This window comes from Dermacentor albipictus, chromosome 9 (genome assembly GCF_038994185.2).
Source record: "Dermacentor albipictus isolate Rhodes 1998 colony chromosome 9, USDA_Dalb.pri_finalv2, whole genome shotgun sequence".
Classification (NCBI taxonomy): Eukaryota; Metazoa; Arthropoda; class Arachnida; order Ixodida; family Ixodidae; genus Dermacentor; species Dermacentor albipictus.
In genome coordinates, this window is record NC_091829.1 from 3,825,752 (window position 1) to 3,840,931 (window position 15,180).

General features: G+C 47.8%; 1 protein-coding gene across 6 annotated transcripts in view; it reads right to left on the reverse strand.

The window, feature by feature from the left end:
- Window positions 1–337: 337 nt before the first annotated feature.
- Snp (Snipper) overlaps window positions 338–15,180 on the reverse strand; it is an 84,996-nt gene continuing 70,153 nt past the window's right edge. For 4 of the 6 annotated variants that reach the window (XM_065437358.2, XM_065437361.2, XM_065437362.2 and 1 more), the window contains one exon: window positions 338–811. In XM_065437358.2, coding sequence (XP_065293430.1) covers window positions 473–811 — 339 coding nt within the window. In that variant the 3' untranslated portion in view covers window positions 338–472. The remainder of the gene's footprint in view (window positions 812–15,180) is intronic. The other 2 variants (XM_065437364.2, XM_065437365.2) reach the window with 1 other exon arrangement.

The following is a 15,180-nucleotide window of genomic DNA, read 5'->3' on the forward strand; positions in this document are numbered from 1 at the left end:
ACGTATGGGAGATAAAGTTTCATTATTGAACTATTATCTAATCTATCGTAGACAATAATCTTATAAAAAATGGAAATCAACTTGAAAGTTGCGGAACGCACAACCTCTGCATGGCGTGCGCGGATAGCCGTACTTTCCTCTGCGGGCTCATCCATGTACTTACAACCTCACCCTGTCCACGACGACAGAATCATGTGCCAACAAGCACCGACCGCAAATGTGCGCAGGAGTGGACGAGGAGGACGAGCTCTGCCGCCTGCTGTGTCCACGCGGCCGCCTCGAGCTGCCACGCGAACCGTACAACGAGGTGTACCCGGGCGTGCTGCTGGGTGACGGCACAACGGCGCTGTGCGTGGGTCTGCTGCGGCGACTGGGCGTAACGCACGTGTTGAATGCGGCGTGCGGCCGCGATGCCTCACTCTGCCTGGTGAACACTGGGCCCGCGCTGTACCGGACAGCCGGCATAGCCTTCCTAGGCATCGAGGCGCTGGACATGTCCGTGTTCCGGCTCGACCGCTTCTTCGATGAGGCAGCCGACTTCATCGAGCGTGCGTTGGCCAAGCCTGGGGGCCGCGTGTTCGTTCACTGTCACCAGGGGATCAGCCGCTCGGCGACGCTGGTGCTTGCCTTCCTCATGCTGCGCCGGCGGCTGAGTGCCCGTGAGGCTGTGCGACTGGTGCGCGCACGGCGAGAGATCGTGCCCAACCGCGGCTTCCTGCGACAGCTCTGCCTCCTCGAACACCGGCTCACGCAAACCGGTGGCCACGGGATGCCAGCCATCCGACCAGCTGCGCCAGGTTGCGGCAGTCATCTGCATTAGATGGTTGCACATCAGGCATTGACACGCTGCTAACTGGGGAAAAGCACTGAGCAACCTTGCGCAGGTTACAGCAACGTTTCCCTCTACGGGTTAAACTTAAAGGGCCCCTCACCAGGACTGGCCATTTTGAGCTGACAAGCGCAGAGCATACATAGCATGACAACGATAGTGTCTGCAAGCTATTACATAGCTGCGCGCCACGGAAAGATCTGAAATTTCAAACCGAACACCATTTTTCCTTCTCCTCGCGGCTGCTGTGCTCCAAGCCAGAGGATGACGCACTTGCGTCTCAGCGCCTACGTAGTCGTGTCCGCAGTGTGACGTCGCTCGTAATGACACATAACTTCGAGAACTGTTCAAGGCACCATCTGTTATTTGTATGATCTGTTGCTTCAATTGACAAATTGAAGTTTATTATTATTATTATTATTATTATTTATTTGTTTTGAACACATATGTACAATTAAAAGGAAAGGGAAAGTGAGGAGCAGGCTGGCAACTGCCACCGGAAGGGGCACAATGCCTGCCTGCTCTTCAGAAGGGAGGTGACTGCAACACAGGAATGGAAGATAGGAAGGAGGGGAGGAAAAAGGAAAGGAAGAGCAATAGGACAAATCTAAAGAATAAAGTGGAACACATAGTACAGATCACACACAGTAGGGCCAGTCACTGAAGGTCATGCTACTACAAAATGTTGAATAGAATAGTTTCGACACTACAAGCGCGAACCTAAGTTAGTTAACTCTAGAAAAGTAAGTAGACCATGATGAGCCTGATCACGTTTAGACGCCCAACCACCGGGGTACAAACATTCGTCGAGTGTCATACACCGCAGGCCAAGGAGATGATAGTCTCTCACTAACGACATGCGCTGCGCACTGAAAGCGAGACACTCAAATATAAGGTGCTGAAGTGTCTCGCAGCAGCCACAAGATGTACACTATGGGCTGGCCACACGTCCTTGTCTGTATAAACATTCGTGCGGGCTCACACAGCCAACCCTCAGCTTGAGTAGTTGTGCTCTAGCGCAGTGAGGCAAGCCTCAACAGCTAACACGGGGCGGGAATGTTCCGTTCGCGACGCACTGGTCTGGATGCTGCTTGAGTAGGTGGTGACGAATCAGCAGACGAGCATCATCAAGCTTGCACAAAATTTCTGGGCAGTCACAGATGTTATGAGTGCAAATTTAAGCCAGTCGATCAGCCTCATAATTTCCGGCGATTCCTACGTGTGAAGGTACCCATTGAGCAACGAGAGACACCCCATACGATGAAAAATTTTGCTTGCAGAGTCAGTAATACTGCACACAACTGGGCAATCAGTCTCACTGCATTGTAACCTGCCAAGGGCAGCTCGGGAATCCGTAAAGATGGCAATCTTCGATGTAGTTAACTCCTCTTGCACATATTGCAGTACAACATTAATCGCTGCTAGCTCCGCAGTTGTTGATGAAGTTGGATGAGGTATTTGAAAGATACGCCGTACTTGTGTCAAAGGGGAAAAAAAAGCTGCAGAGGCGCCTTGACCGTCGATCTGTAGAGATGCATCTGTGAATACTTGAAGGTAAATTGGAGTTTAGAGAAATAATAAAACACACAAACGGAATGTCTGCATGTTTTTTGCTTTACTTCGCACCGAAGCAAGAGAGATGTACTTCCACTTCGTCTGCTTGTTCCCAAGATTGTACGGTCACGTGCGCAGGTACCGAAACTATGCCACCTTTTACCGTGTTCCAGCGCGTGATCATGCTCTGCAATCCACTTGTTCTTCCTCAGTATTCGTGTAGCACTGAACTATATACCGCTAGTCATGAGCCCTTTGCACAGCGTGCAAAATCGTGCACTGCCCGATACGATAACAGCTCGTGCGCAATGCCGCCAGCGAAAATGCGCATCACCGAAAAAAAAAAAAGAAGGGAGAAGAAAAAAAAAGTCAAGGCAGGGCCCATGACGTATGTGTCCAGCAATCCTTGAGGTCCGGCATGGGAGAATGCAGGGAAGGAATTTCGCTTGCGAAGGCTAGACGGGGCAAGTGGAGAGAGAATGTCTCTATGCAGTGGAGCCTGCCCGCTGAAATCATGGGTTCGTGGCACTGAAATACTTCTATTCCGGCTATTAATGAGCCGACTTGAAATGTTTATGGCAGAACGCTCCCTAGAGGACACCTAACAACTTCCAGCGTATAACCAAAATTTGCTATGGGGCCTGGTGAGGGGCCCTTTAAGAGAAGGTGCAACCGTCTGTTTTAGGACCGCTTTTATTTCTCCTATACATCAACGACATCACTTCGAATATTACATCAAAAATACGGTTATACGCGGATGATTGCATGGTTTATAGGAAAATAGAGAGTCACATTGATGCTCTGTCCCTGCAGGGTGACCTTGATCGAATACTTGCTTGGTGCCGTAAATGGAACATGAACTTCAATCCCAGTAAATGTAGTTACATTAACTTTAGCAGAAAGCGGGCTAACATTCTCCAGAACTATAATTTAGACGTTTTAATCAAAAAAGTAGATCAGGCAAAATATCTTGGTGTTTTCTTTTCTTCAGAACTGTCGAGGAATAAACATGTGGACTACATCACCTTAAAAGCCGGACGTGTTCTTAATTTCGTTATAAGAAATTTCAAAAAAGCCCCTCAAGATCTCAAATATTTTCTGTACTTTTCTAATGTTCAGTCAATTCTAGAGTATGCTTCAGTGGTTTGGAACCCGAACACTAAAATTCTTTTGAACAAGTTGGAGGCAATACAGAATCGTTCTGGGCAGTTTGTTACTAACATGTACAGTCATGAAGTTAGCGTTACAGGTCTAAAGCACACTGTCTAGTGGGACACTCTAAAACTCCGGCGCACCTTTTTTAGGTGTTTAATTTTTAAACAGATTGTGTGTGAAGAGGCGGAAATAAATCGACATGCGTACCTTCAGCCCCCCACGTACACATCCAGATGAAGGGACAACAGCAAAAAAATTGGCGAATATTAATGCCGTACATCTGCGTTCCAAGCGTCACTTGTCACCGCCCCTACTGAAATGTTTTCTGCTGCGCTCTGGCAGTATTTGCACATGAGTGCAACATGAGTTCAATTGTTTTCATTGAGTGTGTCGCTGTCACCTGCTGGTTCCACTGTAATCTGTGTCCACTGCTGTAATCACGCCAAACATTTTTTTTATGTCGTGCTTGTAACTTTTTTACATTTACTCATGTATAATGCCCCCTACAACAATGCCTCAGGGCGAATGTAGGTATGTTAATAAATAAAATAAATAAACTTGTGTCGGCTATTCCAGTCCAAAGATATTATTATTATTATTGTTATTCGGAACGAGGGACAGATTAAAAAGGAAAAAAAATACGGCATTTAAATCTTGACTAAAAATAGGGTTCAGTCTTTTTGGTTGAAACCAAAATTTAGAGCACTAAGACAGCGATTGCCACGCAGCTGCGAGCCCGTACATATATGCTGCGATGCAAGGAGCCTCATAGGGGCCTGGCAAGATGAAGCTCATGCCCATGGAGTTATTGTTTACTTATGTCTTTCTTAGTTATTACCATGTTGCCTATTGCTGGTGATGAGAAGCAGCAATGAGAATGAACACAGGGTCCTCGCAGTCTTCACGCTGCGGCCACAACGGCGGATGAAGTGGGCAAATTCAGTGAGGCTAATGTGGGATCACACCTACATATTGCCATTTCATTTGCACTTTTCATTGCATTTCTGTGCCGACATGATGTTACAAATAGTCTCATTCTATTTGAGCTCGAACATCAAACGCACTCGTTCAGTTCTTGCATAGTAACACAGCCGTATAGCATCGTACCTTTTCTACAGCTACTTTCCGAAGTCTTTCTTAATCTGTGAATTAGGTGCAACTATATAGTGTCCAGGAGCAGTATCTGTAGTCATACAACACGTATCAGCATCTAGTTAACCAAATATTCGAAATACCGTAAGCTCAACCCGAAAAAATTCTACCAAGAATCATCAATGAAAGCTTGCAAGGTGTCTACCAAGTTGACATTTCCGAATTCCCTGAGTTTTCCAGGTTTTCCCCGAGTGCCTTTGTAACATTCCCTGAGTGATGCAGAACTATGTTTTATGTCAAGATGGGCTGAAACCATATCCCCCGATACTGTCACCCTCTAGTAAACATATGAAAAAAATTTTTAAAAAAGACGATTTAATCCCATTTGAATACTAAGGAGTAGTTCTTACGCTATTCAAAAAGAGAATAGAGGGGGAGGGGTTAGTAAAATGCACATCAAATAAAATATCTTCAAAAAAATTAAGTAAGATATCTGTACAAAGGCAAAGCTGACTTTTGGGAACCAGCATTATGCAATGCACCGTGCCAATCACGAGGACCACAAAGGCGGAGTCGGTGCCATTGCTGACACCAGCGAATTCTTTCAAAGAAAAACAAGGCACCCAACCGCAAGAAGCTTAACAGCGAACGTCGAAGCAGCCAGTCTGGCGTTACCACGGTGGTGGCTCCGGCTGCCAGCAGATCTGCGAGCGAGAGTGCTGTTTCGAGGCAGTGAGGTAATCAAACAGCAGCAGTGGTGGCTTTGATTAATGTCGTTTCGGAGCTGCGGTCAGGGCAAAAAGGAAAATTGGACGGCGAAGGGTTCTTGCGTCCGAAATTTCAGACGTTCTGATACATTGACTCTGTGGGGTACGTGGTGGTTCCGTGAAGCCGTCCAAATTATCGGGCATCCGGAAAGTCAGCCGTTGACTATACTCTGGCAACTCCTCCAGCCGACGATAGGGCATCAAAGACGATTCATTACGATTCCTGTCTGTTACTAGAGCCAGCATGACCGCGACTTTCGACCCTTTCAATAAAATTACAGCTAATTTTCCCTGACAGAGGCACAAATTCTCTGAGTTTTCGCTGAGTTTTTCCAGACTACTCAATATCCCTGAGAATTCCTGGTTTTTCCGGTTGATAGACACTCTGGCTTGCCTATAAATATTTATCCACTGTAAAGAAAACGAATTCTCAGGTAGAAATTACAAAAAAATGAAAGAATGACGAATTATGAGAAAACAAAAGCCAGAAAATGCTGAACCCTAAAATATTATGCAAAAGTAATTATACCATACGCATAAAATATATGATGCCTTTTGAATTTTAAGCATAACTGGCACCATGGCAGGCCACATCAAATTTTATTGACATGCTACAGTAATTGTGCCCTCAAATGTAGCCGCATGTCTATATATAAAGCTGCAGCGATAGAGTAAGTTGTACTAAAAAATGTTGCATATTTGTATGCTGTTTCAAAAGCCTCAAAAAGCAACATTTTCTGATGAAAAAGAAGGAATAAAAATTTACACTGGTCATTTCGTGACATTTATTAGGATATTTATGCTAGCTGCATGCCCTTTGCCAGTAAATGAATTACGGTCCGGCTCTGCACTTCGTTTGCGTAATTTACCAACCGTCTGTGTGTTTTCAGTCCTTCGGCATTCATGAAGAAATACATATATATGGACTACAAGCGTCCTGTTGGACAAGTTACGTCACAAGCACCGACTACAGGGGGGCCGGGCCGCATGTTCAGAGCCCGAGCCCCTACAAAGTTTCCTGGGGCAGAAGGGCAGAGCCCCCCTCCCCCCCAGAAGTGTCATTACCAGAATGGCCATTAATTTATCATTTCTTAAGTTCAATTAGTAAGTACAAGTAGTTTCCCCTACGATTTCATTGGTGTCATTGCTTGTTGGCTTCTCATGATTAATAAAAGCCCGGCCCCACGGTTAACGCCCCTTATTTTAGTTCTCACATAACGAGGGTCTCGAATCCGGCAACATTGATGCCTTCAGGTAGCATGTGCAGGCTTATTGACCAGCTGCCTTCACCCAGGATGATCAAGTACTCACATCTTGAAACTGCACAAGCGCACAAGCACGAGAAATGAAGAGAGTGGAAAGGACGAATCGCTTACACACAACTGAAAAATTTTATTGCAAGGAAACAAATATATGCGCACAAAAATGGAGTAGGACGGCTGAGCATGCGTTACAAGGCTCTTGGGTTAAACCATGTACAGTCGCGGACAGAATATTATGGACCATGAAATCTAAGAAAAAGCTGAATATCTCCGCAACCTCACGACGCAATCTTGTATTTGCATTTTGGACCTCGACTAGAATGTGCTAACAACATTGTCGTGGGCAGTTTTACTGGTTATTGCTACAGGCTGCTCGGGAATTGAACGTTTTCGGAGATCCCGTGGTCCATTTTATTCTGTCCGCGACTGTACATACACTTACTCATCACGCCTGTGCCAGAAAGGATGTTCCAAATCTGCCGCCAAGGTTTGTGAGTGACGATGCTGGCTAACACTCCCAAGGCTATTTCTAGTGGCAACACATAAATACCTAAGAGAGTAGATGGGGAAACGACGTCGTGGTAGCTCGTTTGGTTAGAGCATCGCATGCGTAATGTGAAGACGTGGGATCGCTCCCCACCTGCAGCAAGTTGTTTTTTCATCCACTTTCACTGCCATTAATTTATCATTTCTTAAATTCAATTAGTGAATACAAGTAATTTCCCCTACGTTTTCCTTGGTGTCTTTGTTTGATGGCTTCTCATGATATGCGTACCAGAGTTCTGTCACTCACATCATTCGAGGTTCCTTCTGAATAGCCTCTACCTTCTCACTTAAAATTTTATTGTGGCTAGAAGCTTACTGAATAATTGTTATAGTGGACATGCATGGCTTTTAATTCATGCTTTTGCTTTATTTCTGATAATTCTGACAATAGAAGGACAGGCGCATTAGACGCACCAGCGGCGGCTCCCGCATTCTTATTTTTTCACTTCCTTATTTTCAGCTTTCACTATGGACACCATGCACAGACACAATATATCAAAATATATACACAGGGCAAGGTTTATTAAATTTTTTAAGAAAGAAAGAGGGAGCCAACTAACAATAATTTCCAATGGCATGGATATCCTATACCTAGAGAATGAACAGGTTGCTGTATGTTCAACTCACTTTGAATTGCTGTGTGCTTTTTTGACACTGAAAGAAAACCTGCAGACTTCAGCGACCCCTTCGGCACAGTCTTTCATCAATGTGTGAAATGCAGATGAATATGTGTCGCAGTATTGCTTCTCTTTCCAGTAAGCAATGCTTCCAACTCATGAAAAAAAAAGTTATAATAAATTACAACTTTATTAGGGATGGAAACATCACCACTTGCATGCCGAGGTCATAAATATATATAATTCACTCAGTAACCCAAGCAGGCTTCACACAAAATCAGAATCAAAAGGATTCATGCGCAACAACGCTTATACTCGAGCCAACAGTAAAAAAAGAAGGCTGCTGAATTCAAGATCCTCGCAATGAATAAACAAGAGAAGAGGGGGGACCGAGGGGCTTGATTTTGTCTGTTGGCTTTATATGGCCACGATTATGAAAATCGAGCCCCTTGATTCTCCTTCTTCTCTCGTTTATTCATTGCAAAATCTGGCAGCCTTGATGTCATTAGGTATCATGCAAGGGTTTATTTGCCATGTGCCCGCTCTCCTAAGATCACGTGTTACATGATGCCATCGGGCAAAAAAGGATGTTCCACATCCAACCACCACCATGGCTCTGAGTGGTGCTGGCTAACACTCCTATGGCTAGACCTCGTAAGCATAAATACCCAAGGTAGGGGGGGGGGGGGGGACAGTAGGCTTTGGCATCGCAGGGGGGGGGGAGGGTATCCTGAACCCCCCTTTGGGCTTGGAGAAAAAACAATCCGCAGATAGCATACGCTGTTGTGAGCATCCCAATTAAATTTTGCAGTGGTGTGCTATGCGAGGTGCTTTCAAGCGGAGCGTGAAGTCACCTATTTGAGCGCAGCTCTCCATTCCTGCATTGAGTGTCGACGTGCCTCGGTGTCCCTCGTAACAGAGCGAACAAGCACAGTGAAAGATGAAAGAGCAAGTGCGGAGGCCGGGGGCTCATGAAAGGCAACAATAGCAAAGAGAGTGTGAGGAGGAGAGTGGAGGAGGGTGCAGAAGAATCATGAGGCAAAAAGCAGACGAAGAGGGTATGGATAGTATGGCAAAAGCGTGAGAAGAAAAGCATAGCGCCGCGCAAGACGGCCTCTGGGGCAATGATAGCTATGAGACGGCAACATAGTAGCAAGTGTCAGACATATGGAAACAAAGCACTGCAAGAGCAGAGGTCTGTCTGCAGCGGCTGCTGTGAATGCTACCTGCTGCATTCAGGTAGCACTACAGCGAGGTAGTGGTAGGTGGTAGAGAGGTAGCACTACAGCGGCTGCTGTAGTGCTACCTCTCACGATCTCTGTTAACTGGGTTTATCAAGAGAAACATAATTCAATAGTGGCAAGGTAAGCAACCGGAGGCATGCTCGCTACGTGATCAGTCTCTGGTACCTCTGGCACACCTGCCTTGCGAGGTTGAAGTAGAGCCTAAACTTGCACAAGAACATGCGCAGGGCGGTGACTGCCTTCCCTAGAAACTGTGGTATCCCTGGTTGATTGCAGATTATTTAAGAGCACAGGTCTTGCCCTCCGTACGGGTGTAGACTGGTCCCACCAAGTCTAGTCCCGTGACCTCGAACAGCGCTGCCTCGGACACCCTATCTCATAGTAAAGGCGCAACTGGCTCAGTAGCACTTCTCTGTAGCACTACACAGCTCTTAAAACAGCTTTTTCGCTGTTATTATCACAGGGCTCAGAAGACCAAGTGGATCCAAAGTTCTTGCCGATGCCTGTAGCAAACTTGTAGGATGAATCACTGCGTGTTTCGGTTTATGGTGAGCAACTCCTAAACAGTTTTTGAGCGGTACTTGATTTACCGCTCTCTGTACTGTATTCAAGCCCTAAAACGCACATCATTGCTGATGTCACCCTGATATCAGCACTGAGGTTTACAACGCTGTCAGTGTCAAAGCATTGCTGTTGAATTTCACTGCTGGAACTCCATTATCTTAGCTTCATTCCTGGCAAAGGCATCACTCGCTGCTTCTTCTATGTACACCCATCCGGTGATCAAGTATCGTTGAGGCAAATAGACAGCACCCGTGGCATGTCCTGCAATTCCTCGGGCATGTTAACAAGGTGACGCTTCACCGCAACTGCTAGCACGAAAGGGCTACGTGTGGTACCAAATGGAACTCGTGTCCTGCGTCACAGCTCGAAGTCAGCATTGTTATGGTCTTCAGTAGATGTACGCACAAACCAAAGGAAACCAATGCATCGTGGTCTTCTCTTTTGACGTCAATCTGGAGGATGGATGGATGGATGGATGGAATAACTTTAATGAAAGGTCCTGCGAGCTACGGGGCGCAAGGCCCCTAAGAGCGGGCTACTCCCACGTTGGGACCGGGAGTTGCTACTACCTGGCCGCATCGTGGGCTCGCTGGACGGCCCAGAGGTGCTCCACCAGGTCCGTGCTGCGTAATGCTTCTTGTAGCCTGGCGGAGCCTTGATTCTTGTTTGCCTGGGTCTGACCACACGGCCAGAGCAAGTGATATACGTCTAGTCTGCTATGGCAATTTTCGCAATATGATGTTGTGTATAGGTCAGGCATGTAGTGATGCAGTCTGTTCTGTCTGGAGTACGTGTGTGTGTTTAAAGCATTCTGAACGTGAGGGCTTGAGGCCTGGTGAGTTTATTGTGAGGTGTGCTGTATATTCTGCGGTCTAGATAAAAGTGCTTTGTGATCTCTTTATATATGGAGGGAGGGCTCCAATTCTCGCTGGGATGGTCACGACTAGAATAGGTGGCGTCGCGGAGGGTTAGGTCTCGCTCGCTCCTGTGAGCCATCTCATTGAGATTGGGAGGGGTGTCCTCAATCTCTCCAAGATGTGCCGGGAACCAGCAGATGGTGTGATGCTGCAGCGGTGCGGATCTATTGATTATTTGTAGTGCTTGGCTTGCAATGAATCGCTGCAGACGTGGGTGGTGGTCGGGTCTGTGAGCGCGAGTGCGATGGCGACCTGTTCTGCTATCTCGGACTTGTGGGTCTTGACTGTGAGAGCGTTTGTGACTCGACCTTGCTTATTGACCATGATGGCAACGAAGGCCTTCCTGGACGGGTACTGTGCCGCGTCCACGAAACAGGCTAGGATCTTCTTATCACGTATTTCGCGCAAGATGAACGATCCGCGTGCCAGCCTTCTGGGTTGATGGTGTGCAGGGCTCATGTTCCGCAGGAGTGGGCGAACTGTGTCGGTGTTGCGTGTGTCTGTCGGAACGCTTTGATATAGATTCTCGATTACTGTGGTGTCATGACCTAGTTTGGCTAGGATTTCTCTACCCGGTTTGGTTCCAGAGAGTCTTGTCCATTGAGCCCATTCTTGAGCTTCAGCGATTTGTTCAAGTGTATTGTGTACACCCAGTTGCAGCAGGAGCTCTGTCTCGGTGTTCTTGGGGATTCCCAGTGTTAGTTTGACTAGCTTCTTCAGTTGTACATTGAGTTTGTCCTTCTCTGCTACCTTCCATCTGTGCATGGCCACCTTGTACGTGAAGTGGCATAGCGCAAAGGAGTGTGTTAGCTTGAGAAGATTTTCTTCCTTAAGGCCGTGTTGTAAATTATGGGGCTTTACGTGCCAAAACCACTTTCTGATTATGAGGCACGCCGTAGTGGAGCACTCCAGAAATTTCGACCACCTGGGGTTCTTTAACGTGCACCTAAATCTAAGTACATGGGTGTTTTCGCATTTCGCCCCCATCGAAATGCGGCCGCCGTGGCTGGGATTCGATCCCGTGACCTCGTGCTCAGCAGCCCAACACCATAGCCACCGAGCAACCACGGCAGGTAAGGCCATGATGTCTGTTTGCTACGCGTCATATGAGATTTAAGGCATTATTCGACTTTGTCACGATCTTCTCCACTGTCGCGGCGTTAGAGCCGTTGCTCTCAATGAGCTTCCCGAGGACTCTGATTTTGCTGATGTGTGGAATGGTTTCTCCGTCTTTTGTTCTGAGAGTAATGGTGTGTGTGTCTCTGATTTCGCTCTTTGGCTTGGGACCGCTTCTCGGTGGTTAGTAGACGAGGAGCTCCGCCTTCGCAGGCGAACATCGCAGGCCCGTCGGAGCAAGGTATTTCTCGATCGCTTGCTGTAGAGCGTTCTCAATTGATCATAGGCTACCTCCGGGGATCCAGAGCATTATGTCATCTGCGTATATAGTGTATTTGCCTAGGCCGGCTAGCGCAAGGTTATAAAGCGTCGGAGAGATGACAACCTTGCGGGGTGCCCCTGCCGCCGAGTTTGTATTTCTGGGACTTGATTTCCCCTAGACGGAGGGTGGCCGTTCTGTCACTCAGGAACGATTTTGTATAAGCGTAGAGTCTTGTGCCGAGGTCGAGGTTGGAGACAGTGATAAGGTCTAGTATGCAGTCATGTGATAAGTCATCGAAGGCCTTTTCGAGGTCAAGCCCTAGGATTACTCTTGCGTCTCTCGTGTCTGCGTCAATGATCTCGTGTCTGAGGAGCTTCATGGCGTCTTGGGTGGACAGCCAGGGTCTAAAGCCGATAATTGTTGCGGGGTAGATATCTTTTTCTTCGAGAAGTTTCGAGAGCCTGTTTAGCACCGCATGCTCGGCCACCTTGCCGATGCAAGACGTAAGCGAGACAGGTCCGAGGTTATTAATGTTGGGCGCCTTGCCAGGCTTTGGGATGAGCACGATGAGGGCCGTTTTCCAGTCTTTGGGTAGTGCTCCATTCCTCCAGATTTTGTTGATTTCCTCCGTGAGGGTTTCGATGGAGGTTTCGTCTAGGTTTCTAAGTGCCTTGTTAGTTACACTGTCCGGCCCGGCACTGACTTGCTGTTTAGGTTCTGAAGCGCCGTGCGTATCTCTTCGGTTGAGAAGTCTCAATCTAGCTCTGGGTTGGCTTTGTCGCGATATGCTTCGGCGGTCGTGCCTCTAGCATTTTTGGCCAGCGGGAGGTACTTGTCGGCGAGACAGTCAATGAGCTCATTTTCTGTGGTAATCCTGAGTTCCTCGTGCAAGATCCTGTTCAGCATGCGACCTTGGTACGCTTTGGTTCTGGTTCTGTCTAAAAGATGTTTGAGGAGGTGCCACGTCGTCCCGCTGTTGATGCAGCCGTCCACGGCGTCGCATACTACGATAGTTTGGAACGTTGTGGACGAAAGTGAGGTCTGGTTGACCGAGTTACCCGTTCTTGCAGGGTATGTGCCGTTCGTGATGAGCGTTAGGCCAACTTCATCGGCGTCATTTAATAAGTCTTTGCCCTTGACTCTGCTGGCGACGTATCACCAGGCCGTGTTGGGGGCGTTGAAGTACCCGGCCATGATAATGGGGTTGTCGCCGACACGGTTGCGGGCGAGCTGGAATATTTGCCTAAATTTTTGTGCTCTGTGCTTGGGGCTGCTGTAAACATTTAGGATGAATATACTCTTGGCTCCAGGGAAGACTTCCGTGAGAATGAATTCGCAATTTCTGCGGTCGTGATTAATGCTGTGTGTCGTGTGGGCTAGCTTGTTGCTGACTAACGTGGTGATACCTCTGCATTTGTGTTGCGGTGTCGTAGCAGCCACATCATAGCCAGATAGCAAGGGTGTAGCGGTATTTGTCTATTGTAGGAGAATGACTTGGGGTTTGTTGCAGGGGGGCCTTTTTGCAGACGTAGCCCCTACAATTCTATTGCCAAAGGCAAAACAGATCAGTTTGCACAGCCATCTTTGTTGTTGGCGTTGGGTGGCCTTTGTGAGGCCACGTTGTTGCTTTGTCTATCGAGCGATAACGCCCGAGGGAGCTTGGCGATAAGTAGACTATAACATCACAGACGGGTGGTTTGCCATTTCTAGAGCATTGAGCTTTGCCCCGTGGCTGTTGATCATTTCCATCATGTGGTTGATTTGTAGTGTTATCATGTCTTAACCTTCCTTGAGGGTCCCTACAGTCATCGCAAGTTTGTCTTGCCCTTCCTTCAGTGATGCAATGATGGTTTCAAGCCCGCCGAGCAGTTCCTTGATTTCCTTAATGTCGCTGTTCGAGCTCGAGGGATGTGTGTTTGTCATGGCTTTTCTCTTATGCAGAATGCGCATGGTTTCCTTGATCGGTACTTACACTACCATGGGTACTGGTGTGGTTTCGGTGAAGGCGTTTTGAGTTGTCCGATTTCCTCGACAAGTTGTGTGAATTTTTGCCTTAACTCTTTGTTTTCGTGTTCTAGTCTTTTAATCGTATTTCCTATTTCTACTTGCTCTGGCTGTGCCGTCAGACTCACCTGGCTGGCAGCCTGCTGTTGGTGCTGCTGTTCTTATCGCTCCTGTTGTTGGTGCTGCTGAACTCGATGGGCCCACGTCAAATGGTCATCACCGCCAACTCATGGGCTGTTGGCGAATCGTATCCTTGACGTGGATCTCTGGCTCGGGTTCTGGGAGTGTCCTCCGGACCGTGACGATGAGCGACCGCAATTCCTCGATCTCGAGCGCCCCCGCTCATTGGACAAGCAAGCATCTGCGTTGGTGGCCACGTTGTCATTGATGGTGCTACAATCGGCGTTCTTGAGTGGCGGGAAGTCTTGCCGACTCAGGGCAATTGATCCTGATCTCGTGGTGCTTTTGCTTGTGTTTGCTGCGATTCTTCATTCAAACTGTCTTCTTCGAACGACGTAGAGGAGTTGGAAGCGGTTCGTGCATTCCTTGCTGGCCGTGACATGATTTCCCTCGCAGAGCGCACACTTGATCAAGGTGCACATATGGTCTGCGTTAGGGTTAGCTAGTCCACAGCCTTTGCAAATGGCGTCGTCGGGCGAGGGGCATAAGTCGGCACGATGGATGAGTCTGCCGCACACATGGCACATGGTGATCTGCTTGCGGTAAAGAGAACACTTGATCAGGGCGTTGTCGTATCTGACATAGTTCGGGACTCGAAAGCCGTCGAAGGCTATGATGACCGTGCCAGGTTCCTTGATTCTCTTTGCCGCCAGAGCAAGTGGGTTGCGTGGGTTGACGATCTTGCGGTTTATGAAGTCCTGCGTCTCATCGAGCGGAACCCCTCTTATAACGCCTTTGCACGTTTCGTGCAGCGCCGTCCTATATGCAGTGGTTTCAAACGTTTGTTCTCCTATGGAAATGTTGTGGATCCTGAGGTATTTCGTTGCGTTCGCTTCGGATGGTGTGCTGACCACCATGATGTTTTGCCTCAAAGTGGGCATATCGTGTCCTCGCTTCGCTCGTTAGGTTCGATGCAAGCAGCCATGCAAATTGCTTTGGTGACCGTAAGTTGGCCTACCTTGGCTATGTTGATTCCGCCACGTATGCGAATCATGATCTTGATGTCATCTTGAGGCAGCGTGGGCATCCTGCTTGCTTTGATCACGGAGTTTCTCGCCGTTGAAACGGCTG